This window comes from Pantherophis guttatus, chromosome 11 (assembly GCF_059756535.1).
Source record: "Pantherophis guttatus breed Tessera chromosome 11, ASM5975653v1, whole genome shotgun sequence".
NCBI classification, from domain to species: Eukaryota; Metazoa; Chordata; class Lepidosauria; order Squamata; family Colubridae; genus Pantherophis; species Pantherophis guttatus.
In genome coordinates, this window is record NC_142073.1 from 1,093,405 (window position 1) to 1,118,101 (window position 24,697).

At 53.4% G+C, this 24,697-nt stretch overlaps 1 protein-coding gene across 5 annotated transcripts in view; it reads left to right on the top strand.

The window, feature by feature from the left end:
* The window catches only part of CBFA2T3 (CBFA2/RUNX1 partner transcriptional co-repressor 3), a 58,229-nt gene that overhangs the window by 28,153 nt on the left and 5,379 nt on the right, over positions 1-24,697 (top strand). For 2 of the 5 annotated variants that reach the window (XM_034426625.3, XM_034426629.3), the window contains exons 2-11: positions 7,657-7,803; positions 11,867-11,944; positions 15,355-15,596; positions 16,662-16,751; positions 19,061-19,242; positions 20,046-20,296; positions 20,953-21,038; positions 22,046-22,241; positions 23,229-23,297; positions 24,232-24,422. In XM_034426625.3, the coding sequence (XP_034282516.1) occupies positions 7,657-7,803; positions 11,867-11,944; positions 15,355-15,596; positions 16,662-16,751; positions 19,061-19,242; positions 20,046-20,296; positions 20,953-21,038; positions 22,046-22,241; positions 23,229-23,297; positions 24,232-24,422 (1,532 nt within the window). Of the gene's footprint in view, positions 1-1,892; positions 2,032-7,656; positions 7,804-11,866; positions 11,945-15,354; positions 15,597-16,661; positions 16,752-19,060; positions 19,243-20,045; positions 20,297-20,952; positions 21,039-22,045; positions 22,242-23,228; positions 23,298-24,231; positions 24,423-24,697 lie in introns of those variants that run through there. The other 3 variants (XM_034426626.3, XM_087877052.1, XM_087877053.1) reach the window with 2 other exon arrangements.

A 24,697-nucleotide genomic window follows, 5' to 3' on the forward strand; every position in this document is an offset into this window, starting at 1 on the left:
GCTCCTTCAAGAGCAAGCTGGATGCCAAGACGGCACTTAAAATTGGAAGGAGTTTTGTTTTCAAGACTGGAGAAATCACAAGGGAAAAAAAAGAATTTCTCATTATCAGATTCAGCTAGCAAGCCCTGCTTATAATGCCTCCTCTCTGGGCCTGCTCTTGGGCCACCTCTACCAGCTTGGTGTGGCGTGAGATGTCCGATCTTACCAGAATCAGAAAAGGGCTACATTTTGCAATGCCTTTTCCCGGAGAAGGTCATGGGTGGCTCTGTGTGTGCGCAGATGGGGAGCAACCACGGTGATGTCGGCAGCTTCCTTGCCCGGCAAATGCTGGTTCTCCTTCGGGCACCGATCTTGGTCCTTCAGCTTTCTTGGCATCCTGGCAGCCTTGGAAGAGAAGCAAGATGGAGCAAGGGAGGCTGCTAGGCAAGCTTGGCAGACTGCCGGCACCGAACAGATGGCCGGCAGCCCAGCTGAGGGGAACGCTAGCCGGTCTCAGGTGTGCCGCGTGAGTCCTTGAACGGGCCCTGGGAAGACTCGGCATCCTGCGCTAATGAATATTGAGGAGGGGACGAGATGCGGAGCCTTTGCTCCTGAACGCCCTGATTTTCCATCTCAGCAGGTAGTGAATCACTCCTGTCAAGCCGTGTGCCAATTCTTGGATGTTGAACATTTCTTAATAGCCCTTGGAGTTTTGCATTCCCTCCGCCGGCGGCAGCAGCAAGGAATAAGGGCACCGTGCAACGCTCCTTCTGGCTACTCCCACCCGGCTGGCTTAGAAAGAGGCCTGTGTGTCTGCCCTTCAACTGTAGAAGACTGGAGGAGGAGGGGAGAGCCGGGCTGGTTTCTGGGAGCCAAAAGTCGGCAGGGACCTTCTTTGGAGGAAAGGATTTGATTAAAAGGCAGAAGCTTTCGTGACTCTTTGCTTCTTCCCCGTTTTCCTGCTGTATGTTTTGGAGCCACAGAAAACTCCTGTGCACTTTATTTCTCAAAGCCTGATGTTTTCCGAATGCCGAATCACACAATTCTCTTTTATTCTAGATGGTGTGAAGGAGGAATAACATTCAATAAAATTCAAATTGGAAGTTGTGGGTGCTCCAACACTGGAGGTTTTAAAGAAGTGATTGGACAGCCATTTGTCCAGAATGCTATATAGGGTAAGGATGTCCAAGCTTGGGAGCTTTAAGATTTGTGGACTTCAACTCCCAGACTTCCCCAGCCAGCTGGGAAGTCTGGGAGTTGAAGTCCACAAGTCTTAAAAGTTCCAAGGCTGGATACCCCTGATATAGGTTTTCTGCTCGAGCAGGGAGCTGGACTAGAAGACCTCCAAGGTCCCTTCCGAGTTCCAACCCTGTTATCCTGTTATGGACTTGCCACTAGTGAAATATACATTCAGAGGAGAGGAAAATGCCTCCCTCCATTCTCGCATCCCCTTCCCCATCTCTGAGTTGGCCTCCCTGAAAAGTACTGATGGCTCCTGAAACATTTGTCTCTGCACAAAGCCAGGTGCATCCAGAGAGGAGCCTGCTCATCCTTGTGGTTGCAGGACGTCAACATGCCCTTCTGAGCGTGTGGGGAGGAGAGCTGGGAGAAAGAGCGAGGTCCTGCCCCCTTGTTCTTGAGAGGAAGGCCTTGTCTGGGAAAAACCAAGGAGACGGCTTGACCCCCTCCCCGTCTTTTCCCACATGCGAGCGGTCTGCAGTTCCTATCCAGTTGGCTGCCAGTGCCGAGGGCTGGCCTAACACGATCCAGATGGAGCCCCTCCATCCCTCCCTGGTGAGTTTCTGGGGAGTTGTTCTTGGCAGCTGCAGCTGAATGGCTGGAATGCAGCAGAGCCTTCCTTGGAAGGAGGCACCAAGTCTCTCTCCTCCCCCCCCATCCTCAGCATCTGGATTGCATTTGGAGAGCAGGAAAGGATGCAGAGATCTCATGCCATCACCTCTTTAACTCTTTCCTCCTCCCTCTCCCGCCCGCCTGGGTCAGAAGGAGGAAGGGGCTGCCCAAAGGGTCTGCCAGACTAGACTCCAGGAGATGGTGAGTTCTAGTCCTGCCTCAGGCATGAAAGCCGGCTGGGTGACTTTGAGCCAACCATACTCCCTCAGCCAATCCACCTCACAGGGTTGTTGTCGTGGGGTGCTCTGCAGCTCTCGATGTGTGGAAGGGGGGGTGTCTGCAAGAAAAGAAGGGCCCTCCCCACATTAAGAAGCCCAAGGGGAGACGAGCTGCCGCTTCTCTTCCATCCAAGCAAAACTGCCATTGTCCCTGGACGGTTCATCCTGGGGATGACTCAGAGGACAGGGGCAGGAACATTGCTGGGCTGGGAAAGGGAATTGGGGGGGAGAAGGAAATAATTGGTCCCAACTGCAGTGAGTTTTGTCTGCTTTCCAACATTTGTTTCTTATTAGTTGTTGCTCCGGAGAAGCAACTTCACTCTGGAGAAGTGAAGCTCTGAAATGAGGGGCCCAAACGGCTGCCCTGCGTGCCCTCCACACTCCCATCTCCCAGGGACACAGAAGGCCGAGTCCCTGCCCCATTAATGCCATGGGACTGGATGCAAAGGATGCCCCCTTTCCCTCCCGGCCTCAGCCTTGACCTTGCCCAGGAGACGGAGGTCCAGTCCCACGTCTCAGCCTTGCTGTCCCTTGCAGGGTTCTTGTGAGAATGAGACGTGGGGGCACTTTCTGCTCTGAGCCACCGGGGAGAAAAATATACAAGAGAGAAACGCGAGCTTAATTTCCAGTTTGGTGACCAGTAGTTTTATTGCTCGCAAGGCTTGTTCCCCCAGCACTGCCGAGTCCAAGAGAGGCAACTGACCAGAGCACATCTCTCTCTCTGAATGGCCAGGTCAAGTCTCTTCCTTGCCTGAAGAGGTTTGGAGCTGAAGAGGCGAGCTGCTCTTTTTCTTACTTGTTTTGTTATTTTGGGTGGGGGGGCGTCCACCACACACCTCTGTGCTCCCCTGAGCCTCTTCTTCCTCATGGGGGCCACTCCACCCCTCCCCTCTACTACTAAGGGCAATGGCCATCAAGACATGCCCTCTCTCTTCTGAAGGAAACCCCAGAATGGCCCCCAGAATAGAATCTTCTTGATCTGCAGGAAATGAGGAGGATGCAAAATGGCATCAGTGAACAGGCTGGCATGCAATTATATCTGTGCCAGGGAAGACAATCGCTGTCCATACCCCAAGTGGCTTCCTAACACTAGGTCCAGAGCCTCCGCGATGCCCTCCCGTGCCCTGAGCACTTGGCCAGCCTACGCTCCGGGTGGCATCTCTCCCGGGCAGGCTCAGAGAGGCATCCACCCATCGTGCCACCTTCCCGCTCCGCAGTCTCCTGGATGACAGCACTTGGGACACGCCAGGGCTTCTGCTGGGTTCCATCTGCTGCAGAAAGTTCTCAGCTGCTGTTTGGCTCTCGGCTGTCACTCAGGGCGTATTTATAAATACAGCAGGAAGTCGAAAGGGGGGGGAGTTGGCGGTCCCACACCATGCCAGGCTCCATGTGCAGGCATCCAGGGCTGCAGGAATGCTGTCATCAGTCGAAATGATGCTCAGGATTTCACATGAGGCTTCTTACCCCTCAACACTTCCAAAAACAGCCTGGGAGAGTGGAGAGGAGTGGAAAATTTATCAGAGGAAGAGGGAGGGAGAGAGAGAGGAAGCCTGTCTGGAAACAAAAAGGATCTGGGAAAAGATCCTGTGCAACAGCCCCAAATCAATTCTTTGGGATATTTTAAACAGTGACAAGTGAGCATGTGCAGAGAGCATCTGCTCTCCCCTGAGGGCAAAAAGTCTCTGAGGTGAGAAGGTTTGAGTTAAGGCGTATTTGCATCTTAACTTTCCTGAAGCAAATTGGAAATGGGGACCAAGTTCTGCCCGTAGAAAGGAGCAACTCCAGGATGAGGAGGAAGAGGAGGATGAAGAAAATGGTTCTCTGCTGAGACCCTCAGATTCAGTAGTGGGTTTCAAAAAATTTTACTACTGGTTCTGTGGGTGTGGCTTGGTGGGCGTGGCAGGGGAAGGATACTGCAAAATCCCCATTTCCTCCGGATCAGCTGGGACTCGGGAGGCAGAGAATAGATGTAGGTCGGACCAGTCAGAATTTTTACTACCGGTTCTCTGAACTACTCAAAATTTCCGCAACCGGTTCTCCAGAACTGGTCAGAACCTGCTGAAACCCACCTCAGGCAAGGCTGGCTAGATGGAGAAAGGCTCTAAGTTGGTTGAAGGCGATTTGCTTTCCTCTTGGGAGAAGGTTCGGATTTCGCAGAGAGAGGCAAGAGACAATTGAGAAGAGCTGAGATTCTGGTCGGCTCTCGGTTCATCTCCTGCCAGCTGCTTTGGGTGGGGGTCTCTTCTCTTAAAGCACCGTGCCTGTCCTCTGTCCTCTTGCTAAGGATGGGGATTCTAGGCAGGGCCCTAGATCAAGGGATCTCTCGGGGATGGCCAGCCCATCGCTGCCAGGGCCTAGGCCTTTGAGGCCGCAGATCCTGGGCTCCATCCTGGCCCTCTCAAATCGGGAAGGTTGCGGTGGGAGAGGGCAGGAGGGCAGGTAGTCTGGCCTGAGGACAAGGCATCTTGTTTGGTTTTATGCGTGAGTCTCTTAACAGCCACTTTGCTTTGCAGTGGAAATTCTGTTCCAATTGTGGTCATAAATCCAGGACTGCCTATATTGCAGACGGGGGTGGGGTGGAGGGAGAAAGAGTTTCCTCCTGGAGATCTACCAGAGGCTCCAGCTGCCCCAGGAATCATAACACTGGATTACAAACCACAATGTTCGGGTTGTTGCAGCACACTAACTCAGCACCCAATTGCAACATGGTTTAGAGCAATGCAGCGGCTGAGTCCAAGCCTTCCTTCCGTGGGGCCTGCCCTGAGGCCTGGCCTGGGACCCATGTTTTTGTGGGTCAGCATCAGTCTCTTTGCGTCAGAGGCCGAAATTCACAGCACCTGGACTGAAGGTGAAAGGCTTCAGGTGAAGAAGGGAAACCTCTTGAGGATGGAAGTGGGTTCCCTGCTGCTCTGGCTCTGGGTCGGCCTCCCCAGAAGTAACATCTTTTTCAGACTTTCCCAACAGTGGAGAAGCGAGACAGACGGACAGACAGGGTGGGAATGCATGGCGAGGCTGGGAGGGGCTCCGGAGTCTTGGAGAAATGGCCTTTCCCTCTCCTTGGCCTCTGCTGAGCTGACTTACAACCAGCAAACTCCTGTTTGTTGGCCCCGACTCAGCTGCGTGCTGAGAACAGTGAAGGAGGTGGCTTCATCCTTGGCTCTCCTGCAGAAGACTTCATCCCAAAGAGATGCTCTTTGCAGGGAAGGGATGGCTGGGGAAACTGCCCTCCATGGGGGTCTCGCTGAGCCTCCTGGGAATTCTGGAGAATCCGGAAGGGGACCCTTTTCAGAGCAGCTTCCCCTGGAGCTGAAGAGCCCATCTCTGCCCTTGCCGGATTCCTGTCTGGGAATCCGGCTGCTCTCGGCACAGCTTGGCTTGTGGGTAAATGGGGCAAGGTCCCTGCGTCACCGCATTGGGGTATGCACCCTAATCAAGGGGGCTAGGAGGACCCTTTTGGCAATCCAATTAAAGAACAGCAGGCTTTGAAGAGTTCTATCCGTTCTTCATAGGAGATCCTGAATGCACCAAGAATGAAAGAAGGGGCAAGGGCTATGACTGAGTGGCTGGCACAGACATGCACCGGCTAGTTCCAACCAATTCCCTGGGCTGCATGCCAAGGAGGCCGCCTCCCTCCCTCAACCCAGGAATCGCTGAGAAGTTATCCTCTCAGCCCCTGGAAGGCTGCAGCCCCATCTACGCCAGAGGGGAGGGGGTTTGTTGTGTTGAAGCTATTTGTGTCCCTGAGGAAGGTCCCTGCACCTTCCCCAGGGATGTACCCAGGACTGGGCACCACTCAGCGATGCTCGCCCACTCTGGGAAAAGAGGCTTCCCTGCCTTAAGAAAGCTCGGCTCCCTGCTTAGGTTGCTGTTCTGGCCCTCCAGGAACATCTGCTTTGGCTCTGCGCCTGGCTTTATTTAGCACAGGCAATGTCCTTTCCCGCGCTCTCTCTCATGGTGTGCGAAGTTCACTTCATGGTGCCACAGTTGCCGTGGATTAGGGATGATCTGTTGCCCCCTGAAAGCTGGCAGCTCCATCCCCTCCAGGAGCCTCTGGCTGACCCCAGGCAGGGCGGCAAAGGGGAGACTTTCCTTCTTTGGTTCTCCTCCGAGCCCTGGCCGGGCCGGGCCGTGAGACGCCGTGACGGATTGCCGCAGCTGCTGGCACACTTGTGCGGAGCCGTCAACCTCAAGTGCATCCTCTTTAATGGAGCAGGGAAAGAAATGAACTTGGCAGCCCGGGTGGCTGGTGGCAGGTGCCTCTGTTTAGATGTGGCAGCTGCTCCCGCTTTCTCTCCCCAAAGTCACCCCACCTTTCTCCTGCTCTGCCCCAGCTAGCTCACCCCCAAACAATCTTCTGGAAGGGCCACAATGGGCAGAGAGGGCACCCCCTTTTGCAAGAGCACCAGATAGCAGACTTTCTCGGAGCATCTGGAACCAGCTGGCTGGGGGAGTGCGCAGGGGCCCAATCCCGCTCCAGTGTTGTTGGCCACACGCGTTATTTGTGGCATTAAATGCCGTGCATTTTCAAAGTTCCTCACCGCATACACTTAATTTGAAGACTAAACAGCTCATAAAACTGCAACGTCCAGCCCGACATAAATTCGCAGCATAACCTGCAACCCACAGCCAGCCCAGAATTCCATAGGCAGGTCTTGAAACGAAAAGGTGGCGATGATCTCAGCGGATCCCATGTGGCAGTTAAGCCTGGAGCTGATTGTGTGGTTGGGGCTTAGAACAATGAGCGAGCGTGGAGGCCGTGAAATACGGCTTAGCATTATGTGTGACGCAGGTCCCTGTGGCTTGTTGAACAAACCACGATTCAGCTCAAGAGGTGAATCCATTTTGAGTTAAGAGTTCTGGGCATACAGAGAAGTTAGTATGACTTGATAATGAAAAAATAGAGATGAAAGTGAACCAGTGTTGTTGTTCAACCAGATGCTACCATCCAAGACCTCATTTTTCTGCAGGGGTGGTGGGGGAGGGGATGGAGTGGGGTGTGTGATGTGACCTGTAGGCTGGATTGGGGAGCCAGACACACCCCAACACTGGGATCACATGCCCCCTGCTCCTAACAGGGTGGGCCATCTCTTTTAGATGGGAATGCAGGTGCTGTTATGGTTTATTCAATCCTGGTAAGCCATGTTTTATGGTGGTTTGTGAGAACTTGGCCACTGAGCTGCAGGAGTCCAAATCAGGAGTGGCAAAAGCTGGGGAATTGTGCTTTACCCCAGCTAGTCTTCCTCTGGGCATCATGATGTCATCATGGCTATTTAAAAAATTGCCTTATTTGCATGATGGTGATGGTGCTATGCAACCATCCTGTCCCATGTGCCCCCCCCCAGGTGCCTGTACCACTTTGTCTCTCTCAGGATGTTGGTCTCGATAGCCACACCTGTCTCAGCTCTGATTCCCAGGCCTTCTCGGGGGGTGGGGGCTCTCAGCAGGTGGCACCAGCCCAGTCTCTCTGTCCAGCTGTCTGTCTGTCTCTAGCTGCACCTTCAGGCCTGGTTGCTCACACCTTCCTCCCCTTCTCGCTTCCCCCTTGCAGGCAGCGCAGAGAATCAGGCAGCCACGATGCCCGACTCGCCGGCCGACGTGAAGACGCAGTCCCGCTCCACACCCCCGAACATGCCCCCACCATCACCAGCGGTCTCCCAGGGAGCCACACGGCACCCCACCTTCACCTCAAACCCCAGTGAGTACCCCCTTTACCCCTCAGGGCTGAGTAGCAGGGAGGTGGGAGAGGGAGATTTGCTGAAGGAGGCATGGGGGGGTGCTCCCTTCCTCCCAATTTTTCTGGGTTTTGCTGCTTGTTGCTTGAGTTTGACAGTATTAACGGGACAGCCTTAAAGTAGAACTGAATGCTTTGATGGGGGGGGGGAGTTCCTCCCACTCTGGATTTCTGCTGCACTGCTTTGATAGAAGGAAAGGATACCCTGAGGTGATCTCTGCTGACAGGTTCTGGCATGACCAGGGCTCTGGATTTGGGCATGCAGTTCCTGACCTTCATGCAGGAAAATGCCTTTGATGGGGGAATCAGGAGTGCAAAGCAAAGCAAAATGGGAAGGTTGCTTCCTCTCTCCCCCTCCTGCAAGGACCCTCCCTTCCCTACAATGGCCTGGGCTCATGTTTTCTTTGGGGAGGAGGGAAGTGCTGAAGGAAGCCCCCAAAGACAGGAGAGAGGCAGGCAGGTGCTTCTCCTGCCACACCAAACCCCGCAGGCAGATAATCGGCAGCCCACTCCCCCCCACTTTTGTGGAAGGGTTCTGGGCTTCTCCTTGGACCCAGAATGACTTCGGGTGCCAGGCGGGTGGGCTTGGATGCTGTCCACCCCCACCTTCTCTCTCTGGGCCTCTTTCAAATGCTGCCATATGGCACTGCATTTGGAGTGCCAAGAAAACGGTCCCTCGCCCCACCCCGTGGGAAGCGCTGGCTTCGGCGGATGCCAGCCGGCTCCCGTTCTGCTCAGGCAGCTTCAAAGCAAAACAGGCTTTGCAAAAGGAGAGGAGCTGAACGGGCAGCCCAGCAAAGGAAGACCAGGGGCAGCGCCCAGAAGGAGAGATGCCCTGGTCCCGGGCCTCAGATATTGCAGAAATAGGGACCTACCCTGCACATGCTCTTAGAGGGGATGCTTAGACCTCGGTGGGATGGATTGGCACCTTTTTTGTGTCCCAGAAATAAAAGATCTGGCTGGTCTTTGCCAGAGACCCCTTGTTCACGTGGCTCATGCCAGGCTATTTTGCCCCAAACGATCTTTAGAATGAATTGGATGGTTTTAACCTTGGGCCCTGGTGAGAAACAGCTCCATCTGCTGCCAAGGCCCACTTCACCCCATCAAAGGCAGAAACTTTGGGGTGTGGAAGAGCCGGTGGGAGAAAGGGAAAGGAGGCCACCAAAGGGGTGGCTGGGAAGACATGGAGCCATTCTTCACTGTCTCCAAAAGGTGTGGCTTTCCTGTACTTCTCTTGTTCCACCGTGGGAGGTGGGCAGTGGGGGCTGCCCTTTGAGCAGGTGGAAGGCGCCCCCCTTGCTCGAACAGAGTCCTGCCCAGCGAGGGGGTTCGCCCTGCCTTGCATGGACTCCTAGCAGTTGCTCCTGTTCCGTCTGGCAGACTCAAATGGACCTGGAGCAAGGCTGAGGGAGCTTCCTGCGTGGTCCAGGGGTCAAGGCCTGTCCCCCGTCCAGAATGTCATGTGCTCTTTGCATGCCACAGAAGGGGAGGGTTCCATTCTTGGTCAGAACATCTAGTTCAGATGTTCTCAGGTCATATTCTTTGCTTAAGGTAGCCAGCCTGGAGGAGAGTCAGGCAGGGCATGAGGCAGGGATGAGTTTTTCTGCACTCCTTAAGCTGGTTTGCAGTTTCCAAGTGCTCCTTCGGTGCCATTCAGAGTCACCCACCAGGGTCTGATTGTTGCCTATATCTGGATTTCGGCCTTTGACTTGGCTGGTGAGAACGCTGGGTAGCTCTGGCTTGGCTGACGGCCACCCCTCAGCCAGCAGATCCCCATCCGGCAGCCCAGTTGCCCATAGTGCCCCCACCATCTGGCACCACCTCCAGTCCTGGGGATTGGGAGCGGCATCCCCATGGCCAAAGTTGCAGGGCAGTGGGCGGAGGCTGTGTGGCAGATGGGCAACTTTCCTCCGCTTGCAGGTGAACGCTCCAACGGCAGATGGGTTCCGTCTCCGCAGGCACAGGGCTCCGTGCCGAAGCCCCAAAATAGTTGCTGCGAGAACACTCGAGGCGCCAGATCGTTTCCCTGTTCAGCTTCAAGCTGCAGCGCCCAGCTCAAAATTAGCAACTTTGGAACTGAGGGAGAATTCCTCCTCCTCCTCCTTCCTTCTCCTCCTTCCCTCTCCTGAAGGCTGGCAGGCTGCATGACTGGCCCGACGGCTGAGCCCCAAGAACAGCCCCCAGCCTTTTTATGGAGGGTCTGTTTTTCATGTCCCTCCTTGCCACTTTCCATGCCCTGAATGACGGCTCCAAGTCAATTTGAGGCAACTTCTTTGACCCAAACCTTCTCTGAGGAGGCCGTGTCCCGATGTGCTTTTGGTTGTCCTCAGCAGGACAACCTGAAGAATTGGGAGTCCCATAAAGGAGGCTCCTTTTCACACACCCCAGACATACCAGGATAGCTGCTTTCTCCACAAGTAATGTGTGGATGCATTTCTAGGATTTGAAGTAGGGAAGGATGGGAAGGGAGGAATTTCAGTCCGATTTGAGAGGGACTTTGCAGGCAACGGGTGCTTGGCAGAGACTAAAAGCTGTGCTAACTCCAACTCTTTGGTTGGAAGTTAATCCCCCTCCCCCAGTCAGGGCATTGCTTTCAGGGGATCCCACAGCCAAAGGAGAGGATTCCTGCTCCCAAGCAGGCCCAGGATTGGAACCCACCCATGTGCAAAGGGAAGGCTGGGTCAGTTTTCCACCTGGTGCTTCTGCAGCCTTTCTGCAAACTCTTCCCAGGAAAGTCCAGCCTCTGGCTCAGCTGAGGAGCATCTTCTGGCACATGGGCAGCATCAGACGAGGACCCTCTGCCAGCAAGGGCAGAAGAACGTTACGCCCCAGTGTGTAAAATGTTGGCGCTAGCCTCAAAGTATGCTTAGTCTGGAACCGGAATGTCCCCTTCTCATGGATGCCTGCAGACTTGAAGAGAGGCTCAACGGTTCTCGGCCACCATCCTCAGGCAGAGAGTCCAGCTCTAGTTGAAGCAAAGAAGCTGCAGTTCAAAGCGGTCCTAGAGTTGCTAAAGCAGCAAACTCAACCCCACTTGTTTTGGGGGCTGCCTGGACCAAGCACTGCTTTCCAGACCTTCAAGGCAGCAGTCCCACAAAAAACATCCACTAACTGTGGCAGAGTTTCCTTCCTTCTGTGGAGCAGGAGGTGACCCAATTCTTCCTTTTCTTAATCTGTAGGAAGGGGAGGCAGCCCAGTCTTGTTCTGGGGAGGGACACCTGCAAGCAAGAGGTGGGCCATCCACCCTGGCTCTCAGTTGCCAACCTATTTTACCGTCTCCTGATATATTTTGAATCTTCGGGTTACTGAAAATAGCCGTGAGAGTAAGGTGTGCTTTTCAGAATGCAAGTCTGCCTGTTTCTCAGCCTGCCCTGCCCTCTCCACACTTTCAGCCAAGCCTTATGGGTTCAGGAGTCTATACTCTTAGATGAAGCTCTCTGTAGACAGAACATGGGAAGGGCGATAGAATCACACAGAAGTTGCTAATTCCTTTTAGGGGCAGTTCTGCATGGCTTTCCTTTTTGCAAAATACCTTGGTTTGTATTGAAGTGATATCCTTGTGAGGTGCAGCTTGATGAATGCATGATTGCTATGGCAAGGAAGAAAAGAAACTTCTTTTTCATCCATGGGCCCAAGGGCAGCCGAGCCTGATTTGGCATGACGGCTGCCAGTTGCTTACCTCTAGCTCTGCAACGTCAGGATAACGGGCGAGCACCTCAGTGTGGCCATCAGCAGGACTTTCACCGAGGAACGGTAAACCCCTGAAGGTGCCTGTAGATTAGAGTTGGTCATAAGCCAAGGAGGGGTTCCTTGTTTTGGCTTTGCTCTGCCCAGCCTGGCTGCTTCTGAGCCTCTTGAAAAGGGAGGAGAATTTCTAAGGGTTTCGGCCCTGGAAGTAAAAGGCCTATGTCCAACTGGACCTCCTCACGGAGACCATAAAGCCTGACTGTCCCCAGCTTAGTGCGATGATAAGGCCTCTCCCCGCCTCGGGTCTCTCCTGATAGCGTATGTTTTATTTTACTTGCAGATCGTGATGCTGGGCCGCCGATGTTTCTCCCACGCGGCCGATTTCATGGTTGCCTGAAATGGTCCATGGTGTGTCTCTGTAAGTAAGATGAAACAAACCCTCCTCTAGAGACCCAGAGGCTGAGCCCCGCTTGGCTTGTGCCGGGCAGGAGGGAGGGGGGAGCTGCCAGGCAGCAGCACTCAGATGCTGGGGTTGGGAAAGGGGGTGCAGATCCCGCCTGGGTTGGGACCCCTTCCCGTTTGCTCCGTGCAGGTCCCTAGTTAGCAGGGTAGGGCCCCAAAAGTGAAAGTGACAACTGCCTCGGTGGGATCCAGTCTCCACATTTTTCATGTACAAAATGCAAAGCACATTAAAAAGAGATGGAGCTTGGACGACTCTGTGGCAGCCCCCAGCGTCTTGAGATACCTTGTAAAGACCACTGCTGATCACTGAGCCGGCATAACAAGGAGTTCAACCCAGAGGACTGTATTTAGGATTCAAGTTTATCCCTGCCTCTCCCCTGCAACGGGCTATTTTAAATCGGCCTTCATTTCCGCTCATGTCTATCTGTCAGAGGTCAGTGGCTTGTTGCGGGAGAGACCCCGATGCAGCTGCACTTCAGCGTGTCTCCCTTCCCAGTCGTTGCAGGGCGCAATTGGTTGAGTCAGGATAGAAAAACCCTTTGGAAATCCTTCACAACATTTATTTGCGTCAGATCAGCGGTGCTGAGACCAAGCAGCAAATGTAAGGCATTTTATGTTGCTTCCCTCCGGCGTTTGCTGGGAGATGCAAAAGGGCAACACGGGGGAATTTTGGTCTGTTTTTCCTGGCCTTAACATGAACCATTAAGATGTCTTCAAGGAAGCTGGACCACAAGCATTTTAATAGGGTTGTTCCCTGGGACAGCTGGGAGGTTTGTGGGCATGTCATACCACCACATACAAATCCAGAGAGTCCCTAGGAAGAGGCTGTTCCAATCCCAAGATCACATGGAAGAGGCGATGGTTGGAGCCAATAATGCCCCTCTCGCTGCTCAGGCAGGCCGAGGAAGTCCCCAGGACTATGATCTCTAGGCTAAATTCATGTGTCGCTCCGGAAGTGGCTGTTCTCCCAAGCTTTGAGGACAAGCTGAGCAGAAATATCTCTTTTTATTTCATGTAGCTTTCCTTTCGTGTTCTCTGGTCTCCTGGTCAGAAGTCTGTTCTTGAATTTGCTTGGTATTTAGCTGTAAGCTGCCCAGACTCCCTGGGGAGTCAGATAGCCTAGACATTAAATAAAATAAAAACAGAACAAATATGCATCAGGTAATGGGGAAAGGACGCAAGAGTGACCCTTTTTTGATCCCATCTGGACCCAGCAGTCACTCAGGTCCTCCAAGCAACGCTGCGGTCATTCTCCAGCCTCCTCCCAACGCTTTTCAGGAACCAAGCCCCAGAGCAGAATCCAGGAGGTTCCTCCTGGCTGCCCAGATGCCCGCCAGGCAAGGTAGGGGTCCAGCAGTGGGCACCCCGACTTTTCCAAAGAATCACCACCTTTAGCCAAGGGGAACCCCCCGTGCCGCCTCCATCCCTGAAGCCCCAGCCCCTGAGACATGTGTGAAGTTTAACTTAGTAACGCACCTGTCACTGGAATAAAAGCAGTTGTGGCCGAGCGGTTATTTTCGGCACCTCTTTAGCAAGCGGCCGCTCTCGTCCTGCCGGAGAGGGAGTCGGCGCCCGAGGAAAGCAGCAAAGCTCTGGACGGCTGCAGCTTTCCACAGCACTGTGGTGACAACGGCAACGGTTAGTGGTGCGTGATGAGTCCTGGTGAAGGCAGCCTCTTCCCTAGCCTACTTGGGAGGGATGGTTTTCAGAGGTTGGGGCATTTGCGGCTGGCCTTTCGTCTCTGCCAAGCAGTGGAGGCTGACAGTCCCTTCTCCTCTGCATGTGGGGATCTGAGGTGACCACTCTGCTGGTCTTTCAAGGGCACCCACATGGTAGTGCAAGCATGCCACACCTGCCAGGTCGGGAATAGCAGGAGGGTCAAAAAGGCACCACAGCTGCAAGTGCTCCACCTGGATGAAGCCGGTCCTTACCCCACCCCACCCTGGTCTTCAGTCCAGGGAGGCTTGCAAAGAGCCAAGGCAGGAGGGCTGGACTCGGGTTTATTTTTCTGACCTAAGGACATGTCCTCTTGTTGGGTCTGGAAATAGTTGGGGCTGTGGGCAGGCACTCCCCCTCTGCATTCCTGCCTGGACGGGAAGCGAACAAAAACATTTTCTGTGACAAGGACTGGAAGGAGCAGAGGAGAAGTGAGCTCGAGAGGTGGTTTGAAATGCAAGCTGGCCGCTGGGAGGAAATCCTTCCATGGAGTCAGAAAGCAGCCCCAGCCTGCCTGTGTCCACATGGAAGTGAAGCTCCGGCTCTTCAGTGGGGCTGCCTTTTAGGAGGTACCAATCTGGGCTCTTGTAACAGAACCAGATTCCTTTCCCTGCTTCCCCTCAGGACTCACCATCTTTTGCATTGCCCTCCTATGGTTGTTCCTCTTGCGTCAGCAGCCAAGGTGTGTCGACCAGGAGCATCTCTTGAAAGACATCAACCCCTCCTTGCAAGGCTGCACAGGAGACTCTGGAGGGGTCCGGATAGCACTCGGCCCCTCCTTCTGTAGGGAGGTCTGGAGGTCTTTCCGCTTGGTATTTAATGGAAACCCTCCCCTCTTCCCATCTCACTCATTCCTTTCTGAAGGCAGTGGGGCCCAGTTTGATTTTGGGAAGCAAGAAAAACTCTCATGAAAAGTTTGTTGTTCTTCTCTTCTATAACATACTTTTAATATTTCAACACTTAGGATCCTTTTATCAGCTTGATGGTTTGCTGGTTTATTTGCCTTCCTTTGTTGTCAATCTGCACAAATCTAGAATTCTAGGTATCCCCCAGACTGAAAGGTAGGATGGCGTTTCCTTAGCAGTCTCTTAGAAGAGGGTGGCCCTGCCTTCTTCTGGAACAGCTGCTCACTTGCCACATCGGATTCCTCGCCCTGAATCTTGAGAGCTTCCCTGCCTGATCAAGGTCAAAGTTTTCATCTATACCTTGACTTCAGTCCAAGCATATTTAAAGTGGTCCATCTTAATCTCTCTAAGTTCATCTCATTGGATCTTACTCCTTTCTCCAAGCGATGCTCACTCAGTTCCTTAAAACCTTCTTTGTCCTTTCCAGTTAGTTTATTACTTAATTAGTTTAAATTATTACTTATTAGTATAGGATTCCGGAGATATTAAAAATGCTCACTTTGTCCAAGCTGGGATCACCCCCTGCGAATGAGGTGGTGAAGCCACCAAATAGTAAAAGGCATTCGACTTGGAAGGGAAAATTAGGATGCTTCAGGCTGCAACAGCAAGTATTAGTGGTCTCTGGATTGCTCTCCTGGGAATAAGAGGACAGGAAGAAAAAGATGAAAATGTACTTGGCAGTTCTACTTCTAGAGAATTTTGAATTTTCCTGCAACTCCCTCAACGGTTCCTTCTTCCCTGGCAGTAATGAACGGAAGCAGTCATTCCCCGACGGCCATCAACGGAGCGCCCTCCACGCCCAACGGCTTCAGCAACGGGCCGGCCACGTCCTCCACTGCTTCGCTGTCCAACCACCAGCTTCCTCCGGCCTGTGGGGCTCGCCAGCTTAGCAAGCTGAAGCGTTTCCTTACCACCCTGCAGCAGTTCGGCAGTGACATCTCTCCAGAGATAGGGGAGCGGGTTCGCACACTGGTGCTGGGCCTCGTGGTGAGTTCCAGGCCCCTTTGGGGGGTGGGGGGTGGGTCAAAGACTCTGGAGTACAGTCAGCCCTTGGCTTATGACCACAGTTGTTTAGTGAGACAGTTGTTAAGTGAGTTCTGCTCCGTTATACAACCTTTCTTGCCATGGCTGTTAAGTGGATCACTGCAGCTGTTAACTTAGTAACATGGTTGTTAAGTGAATCTGGCTTCCCACTGACTTTGCTTGTCAGAAGGTCACAAAAGGGGATCACGTGACCTTGGGATGCTGCAAACCGTCATAAATACGAGTGAATTGCCAAGTGTCTGAAATTTGATCCTGTGACCATGGGGATGTTGCAATAGTTGCAAGAGTGAAAAACAGTCATAAATCACTTTTTTTCAGTGCCGTCGTAACTTTGAATGGTCACTAAACAAACTACCATATTTGCAACCACCATCCTTAGTCAGATGCTCCTGTAAAAACCATGGGGCTGTTGGTCCCACTTAATACAGTTGAGCTCCTGCAGTGCAGAATCTTAACACTCCTAAAAACCCAACAAGCATTCCATTGGGGAAGCCAAGGTTTTATTCATCACATCCCTGACGCAATCAAAGGTGTGTTGAGCAGCAGGTTGGTCTAGAGCCGTGTTTCTCAACCTTGGAAGCTTGAAGATGGGTGAACTTCCGCTCTCAGAATTCCTCAGCCAGCTTTGCTGGGACTTGAAGTTCACAAGTCTTAAAGTTGCCAAGGTTGGAGACCCCTTGTCTAGAGAAGCGATCGGATTTTGAAGGCACACACTTGTTTTTGTGGCAACAGATCAACGCAGCTACCATTCTGCAGTTTGTTGGTGTGCAACATGCCTGGGCCTTGTTAACCCGCCTTACCCAACCCAACCCAACCAGATATGATGGAATTACAATGCCCAGAATTTCCAGCAAGTTGTTTGGGAATTCTGTGTGTTACTATCCGAAAGGCATGGAAACATGTCAAGTCGGTTGGCAAAGCTGACTTTGAAGAAGACAACCTGAATAAAGGCCCTTCTGGCTTCATTGTGAATTCATCCATTGACCACTTTTGATGTTCCCCTTGTAGAATTCCACACTGACCATTGAAGAATTCCATTCTAAGCTCCAGGAGGCCACAAACTTCCCCCTGCGCCCTTTCGTCATCCCGTTCTTGAAGGTAAGATTTCCCCCCTGCGTGATTCAAGTCCCACTGATTCGTTTCCAAAGGGGGGCTTCACTATCCCAGCAGCCCCTTGTCTATTTGAACAAGAGGAATGGATCACTGTGAGCTGCGTGTTCCAGCCCTCTCAAAAACCCACAATGTCATTCATGTCATGCATTTGAGAGCATGCAATAAATGCACGGAAAACTTTTATTTGGGAAAACCCTGCTGGGTGATCAGCACAGCCACTGGTAGGTGATCCTCCCTTGTGGATCTCAATTGGTTTCCTAATAGCAGGACCAAGGAAAGAAGGAGGATGAGTCAGAGCGGAGCTGTCTTCTCCCATGGAAAGTGGGTGGCGTTCCCAAGGACGCTTGCAAGGAAATCAAGGAAATGACTCCAAGATGACGAGGAGAGTCTGTTGCAAGCCTTTTGCCTGTGGAAATTCCCAGGACAATCTCCGAGCCTGAGGAGCTGCGGCCAGTCTAAAAGTGACCATTCTGGTTCAATGGACAAACAAACACTTTGACTGGACAAATCTCCAAATCTGTTCTGACGGGCAGGAATTCTCTACTGCAGGAGTCTCCAACCTTGGCAGGTTTACGACTTGTGGGCTTCAAGCTGGCTGGCTGAGGAATTCTGGGAGTCCACAAGTCGTAAAGCTGCCACGGTTGGAGACTCCTGCAGTAGAGAATTCCTGCCCATCAGAACAGGCAGTGGAAGCTTAGCTGAGCAAAGGGCAATCAAGACCCTCACAGGGGTAGCAGTCTGCCAAGCTTCTCTTTCCACCCCCACCCCACCCCATTCTGCGGGTCCTTCTCTCCTCTTGCACTGATTTCTCCAGCCCAGCCTAGCAGTTTTCAAGTATTTTTGCTTGGAAGAATTGCATGCCGTCAGAAGGGCTGCCAGGGAAAACCTCTGTTGCACAGTAAGGAAATACGTTGTTTGGAAATCTTGTTTTCTAAAAGCATCATAGCTTTAACTGAGAGTTCAGTTTCTAGATTTATTGAACGTTTCTGGAGAAGTAAGTTGTCCTTAAGGAGAATTTGCTCCTAGAAATACCAGCTGACCTTGCTGGCTCTTTAGAGGTCTAAAAGGAAGACGCCCCGACATTCTCCTCTCCTCTTCCTTGCCCAAGACAGCACCAGAAGAAGGCTGACAGCCCTGAGTTCACAGCCTTCCAGCTTGACCACCTTGGGGGTAAAGATGAAAGGAAAGCCCCCCCCCCCAGTGATCCCAATTCAACCCTGGTTCCTTTGGGCTATTTGTTCCACAGAGCCCACTTGGGTGACCAACAACATGTCTCGATTGGTGCTTGGTCTCCACAGCCTCTGGGGAAAACCGGTCCTCTCTTTGGCACAGGATTGGGGCCGCCTGCCAGCCCTGGTGCCTCCAAAGGAGCCTCCCCACACCCGACAGCCTTCTTTCTCCCTGCCTCCTCTGCTCTCCAGCACCCTCTCCCAGCTGTCTTCCACCCGGGGCTCCAGATGCTTCTCATTACGCTAACTCAAAGCAGGCGGCCCCCAGCATGCCTTTCCCAGAGATGTTATTTATTCCTTTTTATTATTTTTCTTTCTGGAAACGTGGAGCCGAGGCAGAGAGAGGGAGAAGGTGGTGGAGGAGGAGGAGGAGGGTTTGCTGTCCTGGAATCCACAGTGGGGCATTTTATCAGCTCAAATGTCTTCAACAGATGGCGGTTTGGCCGGCCATCGGCTGCTTAAGTAGGAAACCAGGGTTGGCTCGTGGCAGGACTTTGCTTGCCTGCTTAATCACTTCGGTGGATGCTCCTCCCTGGAACCAAGCTCCTCACTGGGAGAATCTCACTGGGCGGGGAAGAAAGCAGTTGTGTTTTATTTACAAACACTTTCTGCTAAAAGCATGGGAGCAGGGGTGAAATGCTACCGGTTCGGACCAGTTCGGCCAAACTCGTAGCGATGGCAGCGAGTGGTTCGGAGAACCAGTAGCGACGGTAGTGCGAGGCTCCGCCCGCCCATGCGGTTGTCATTATTTCCTGGTTTAAACCAGGAAATAACTTGTTTTTTTACCCTCTGCACATGCGCTCACGCGGCACGTGCACTTCTGAACTGGTAGGGAAGGTAAGTAGATTTCACCCCTGCATGAGAGATGGGAATAAGGACCCTGCAGATCCTGAGAACCATTGGAGGAGGGCCAGAGGACTTTCTCTGGGAAGGTCATAAGATGAGACACCAAAGAGCTTCCTGCTTATAACAGGAACTCCTATCCAGTAAGATTCCTTTGGAAACCCCACGGAGAGGAGAGGCTGCCCCCTTGCTCTCTCTTCATGGTACCTCTTGCCCGCTTAGGCCAACCTGCCCCTGCTTCAGCGGGAGCTTCTCCACTGTGCCCGCATGGCCAAGCAGAGCCCGGCCCAATACTTGGCGCAGCATGAGCAGCTCCTGCTAGATGCCAACGCCTCCTCGCCCATCGACTCCTCGGAGCTGCTGCTGGAGGTCAACGAAGGGGTCAAAAGGCGGACGCCAGACAGGTAGGAGGCCAGCCTCGAGCATGTGAGAGAAGGGGGAGGGCGTCCTAGGCTGGGGACAGCCTTGCCAGGCATTATTCTTAAGAAGGACCTTTGACCTGCATGGTGCTTTATAGAGGCCAGGTCCTCATCTGGGAGGATCACAGCCTAAAACAGCAAAGGGGGCTGAAAGCTGGAGAAAGGAGCATCTCCAAGGCAATTGGTGACCCCACTGAGAAAGAGGCGAAGCCATTCTGGGTCCTTTGGCTCCCTTCATTAGCAGGAAACCCATGTCGAGCGATCTGTGCCCCTCAGGATGACTGACATAGAGCGAGGATACAAGCTTTTCTGGGAGCTTGAGGGATTGCCTGCCCCAACTGGGAAGCAGAGAGCACCAGTCTCCCTGTGGCTCCGATTAGCGGAGCAATCGAGGTTAGGGGACTACATGTTAGGGGATACAGCTCCAAAGATATATTGGTGAATTCACCAAGCTTTAGGTCGGTCTTTATCCTGAGCCGGTCAACCTCAAACACCATTTTGGAGGTGACCAAAAAGGAAATGGTTGAACTGTAAACATCCCTCCGGAGAAGAGCCCAGGGACTCCTTCTAAAGACCAGCCAGTTGGCAATGTCCAGGAAGAAGCATTAATGTGCTGGGGTCACTTCCAGGGGGGTTTGCCATTCAGTCAGTTGTCATAGAGGCTGTGTGAACCTGGTCATTCTGGGAAGCTGAAACAGGCTGTCTTGGGCACTGCTTGCCTTCTATTTGGGCAGCCTGGCAAATTCACTGTAGCGCCCTGACACTGGGGTGTTTTCTTTGTGGCACAGGACCAAAGAGAATGGCTTGGACCGCGACTCCCTGCATCCTGAGCACCTCAGCAAAAGGCCTTGCAACCTAAGCCCTGCCCAGCGGTACAGCCCCAGCAATGGGCTCAGCCATCAGCCCAATGGGCTGCCCCACCCCACCCCTCCTCCCCCTCAGCACTACCGCCTCGAGGACATGGCTGTGGCCCATCGCTACCGGGACACCTACCGCCCTCCAGATCCTCGGGACCTTCGGGAGCATCCCCGGCCAGCAGGTGAGAGAGCACTCGGGAGCAGCGGGCGGGGGAAAGCCAGCAAAGGTGGGCAGGGGTCCAGCAAGGAAAAGTGGGCTTGGTGGGCGGGTCCCCAAAAAGAGAGGAAGGCTTGAGCACTGCAGGATTGGACCCAGGCAATGGAGGAGCCTTGGAAGAGCTGGGAAGAAGCGTCAAGGATGGTGCGCAAAAGAGCTCAGTTGGGGCTCGCCATCCCCCCACCCCTCCAGGTTTAAGTAGGAGTGGAAAACAACTCTTGCCAAGCAGACAAAGAGGGTCTTTGCTTCCACTTCTGCAAACAAAGCTCCCTTGTTTAGGAGATGGCAGAAGCAAAGGGCAGGTCTGATGATGTCCCAAAGCCCCCTGCAAGCCCTCAGAGCAAAGAGGTTCCTGTGACACCCCTCAGTCTTTAAATATGGCAAAACACCCAAGAAGTAGTCATCCTAGCTCTATTTCATGAACAGAATTTGGTTTAAAATTGCATTCAAATGGAATTCAGCACTTGCCTAATTTGGGGAGGCCAGCTGCAGTGTGTCCCTGAAGTTGTGTCTGCTGACAGGAATTTAGGTGGACGGCCTCTGGTTCCCCAGGGACTGGGGGCTTCCGGGAGGGTTGAGGTCCTGTCCTTCCACCCCACTCACGATGCTTCTTCCCTGCAGCCGTCCACAGTTCCCGGCAAGAGGAGGTGATCGACCATCGGTTGACCGAGCGAGAATGGGCTGAAGAGTGGAAACACCTCAACAATGTACGTACAATTAAAAACCTCAGATACCATAAAAAGTACGAACAAACACAACGACTATACAAAAACCACTCTTAAAAACTCAAGCAAACCTTAAACCTAACCGCATCAGTAGCTGAGTACCAAACCTCACATCCATTTAATACAAGCCTTGCCAAGACTCACCGCCACTGTTGGCTCCCCAGAGAAAAGGCCCCAGGAAAGTCTTTGGGCCCCTCCTAAAGGCCGGCAGGACAGGACAGGAAAGGAGCCCATCGTGGTTCCTGGGCAATGAAGTTCCAAGGGTGGGCACCGTGAATGGACTCTGTGGGTTTGGCAATCCCTGGCACTGAGTAAGAAGCTACTTTAGGAATATCAAACCGTGTGGTCTGGCTTATGATCAAACCAGCAGAGGCTTGCAGAAGGGTTACAAGAACTGGGGGAAATCAGCAGGTTCTGCTGGGGGAGGATTGTCTGCATGGAGGTTGAACCCCTCAGGAGAAAATGAAACCTTGGCCATTGGCCCTTGGGAGCTGTTGCGGCCCTTCCCTTTTGTGCCTTGTGAATCCCAAGCCTGCCCCTCCCCCCTTCCCTGATCTGATCCTGACGCATGGCTGACTCAGTCGCTTTTTTCTTGGCCTCCCCCTTTTTCTGAGCTGAATGAAGCATTCTCAAGGTAGCAAACAAGAAGGTTCCCCCCTTATTGTCAATCACTTTGGCCCTGGTTCATCCAGCAGATGCGAATTGCAATAAATCATTGCATGAAAAATAAGCCACCAAGTTTAGGAGGGGCCAGAAGAAAAGGAGAGGCCCAAGGCTGCCTTTGGCCAGTTGCAGCTGACCCTCAGGCAGGCTAGATGGATGGGAAGGTCCTTCCTGAGCTACCTGGCGAAGGAGGAGGAGGGGGGCAGGGAGGGAAGGGGGAGACGGAGAGCGATGCTCACCTCCCCGCTTTTTTTGTCATCTGCACAATGGGCTGGAAAAGGAGACCAGGCTGCCCCGGCTGTCACCTGTGGCCTTCCTCCCTGCAGCTCCTGAACTGCATCATGGACATGGTGGAGAAGACACGCCGGTCCCTCACCGTTCTGCGCCGCTGCCAGGAGGCTGACCGTGAGGAGCTCAACCACTGGATCCGCCGCTACAGCGATGCTGAAGACATGAAGAAGGGGCCGAGCCCCGCCAGCCGCCCCCTCAGCAGCACTGCCAACCTGGAGGCGCCACTGCTAGGTACCCCAGCAAGGGAGGAGGCGGGCTCAGTGCCCCCCTCCCCATGGAGGCCCTTGACTCCAGGCACAGAGTGGCCTTCCTCCTCCTCTGAACAGGCTCTTGTCTGGGGAGGGGGCTCCTTCCGCCTGCCATAGGCTCTCTGGAGTTGGGCCTTTCCAACAGCCCTCACTTCCAGGGCCTCTCAGAAGAACGGAGGGTGTGTGTGTGAGAGAATGGGGAGGCAGAGGACAACCAGGCTGCCATCCCACCTCCATCTGTCATGAGTGCACTAACAACTGGGAGCGAGTGGAGAGGAACCTTTCATGCGTTCTCCTAGCCTTAACATCTGCTGGGGCATCTGATGAAAACAAAGTCCACTTTGTGTTTGTGTCTGAACTGTGGTTTAAGGAGTAAGCCCCATCAGCTGGGTTTGCAGAACAAGCCAAGCCTTCCCCCACATTCTGCCAATCAGAGAGGCTGGGCTAAGCAACCTTAAAGCTGGCGAAAGCAAGCCATGGGATGGGCTTAATCAGCCTAGAAGGAATTCTTAAAGTCGTGGCCACAACTCCTGGATGCGTTCCACCAACTGAGATGACTTTCAAGGGGGTTGCAGAAACTCATGGGGTCACACCTTGGGCAAGGGTCTTTGTGCGGCTGTTAGGAGGGATCCCCTCTTGGTATCACTCTGCTGCCCTCCGGGGCACCCCGGTCTTCCTCCCTGGCATCCACTTGGCTTCTGGGCACTGCAGCCTCTGAGCTCAACAGAGCTGGACCCTGATCCTCATGTGGTGTTTTGCCCCCCCACCCCTTTGCAGGTGCCTCTGGGTGCCCACCCTGCTCTTGGCTTCCCCAGAGGCAGCCACAATCCGGCCCCCAACTCTCCAGGGTCCAGTCAGGGATGCCGATAACACAAGCTTGACCACGCTTGAGTTTTTCAAAGCAATAAAAAAACAAGTCAGTTCATTCAACGCTTCTTAACAGATTTTTCTCATTCTGCTATTTCCCCAGATGCTCATCGTGAATTTGTATCCAGGCCCCTGTCTGGCTACATGCCGGAAGAAATCTGGAGAAAAGCTGGTGAGTTTTGGGGGAAGTGAGGAAACGCGTCTCACAGAAAATTGGCTCTTGCGTCACCAAGCAAAAGCCAAAAAAATATCCATGGGACAAGCAATTGCTGGAACCCCCCTGGCTCCTGCACCCACTGTGAAATAGCCGATTGTGTTCTGGTGGGCTCCCCCCCGCCCCCCACCGCCAGAAAATGGTGCAGGGGAATCAGTGGCCAGCCTTGCTTTCCCACCACTAAAAGTGGGGTGAAGTGGGGTTTGGTCCCTTTGGATGCAGTGCAATCTCTGCTTAAGCCTGATGGAGAATGGCTGGCTGCCTCAAGACGGGAGGAGGGATTAAAGTTGCCTCTTTCCTGTGACGGATTCTGCCACTGAATTTGCACAGCTCCCTTCACCATGCTAGCTAGTGGCTCCTTTCATACAACAAATGTACTAGTTGAGCACTAGCCTCAGTTAGCTTTTTCTTGTAGGCCAGCATCTTGGGCAAATCGAGGCTACAATACTGTGGGTTGGGTGAAGCCTGAGAATGGCTTAGTTAGTCATCTGGTGGGGGCTGTTGTGTGAATGCCACTCGGGTGGCTTTGCTTGTCACGGTCTCCCTGGGGAGGGTCTGTAAGAGTGAATTACAAAGGGGCGAAGCTGCTTAGGGTAGAAACAAGTGGGATCCGTTTTTTGACAGTGTGGTGCTTATTTTAGAGTTTAAACTACAGTTCTTATACTTCTCGCCTGAAAGTGGCTGCCAGTTTTAGCAATCCTGGTCAGTGTGGCCTGAAAGGGCCACAGAAGGGGATCCTGGGTGGTGCAGGTGGCCCTAGGGCCACAGATTGACATTCCTTTTTCTGGAAGACCTCAGACCTCCTTCAGAGCAGCAGCGTGTTGCTTTCTTTGGTGTTATCTGCCCTGACTGAGGCCCCTCTATGATTTCTGCCCCGCGCTCTGCCTTTCAGAAGAAGCCGTGAACGAGGTGAAGCGTCAGGCCATGTCGGAGCTGCAGAAGGCCGTCTCAGACGCGGAGAGGAAGGCGCACGAGCTGATCACTACGGAGCGGGCCAAGATGGAGCGGGCCCTGGCCGAAGCCAAGCGCCAAGCCTCCGAGGATGCTTTGACCGTCATTAACCAACAGGAGGACTCCAGTGAGGTAGTGACTCTCTCTAGTCCTGACCTGGAGCCGGGTGCCAGAGTAGCGGGCTGCAAGCAGCCATGACTCGGAGCCAGGCGTGTGCTGGTCTCGTGGCTCCCCCCCTGTGGTTTGGCCTTGTCCTAAACTGTAGGAGTTGAGCACAGTCTGGAGCGCAGCCACAGCCCTTTGTGAATCCGCCACGGGAAAGACGGACCGTGTGTCTGGTGCCTGGTGAAGAGTAGAGCGCCTCTTGTCCCCCACGCTTGTCTTTCGCTCTGCGCTGATCTCTGTGC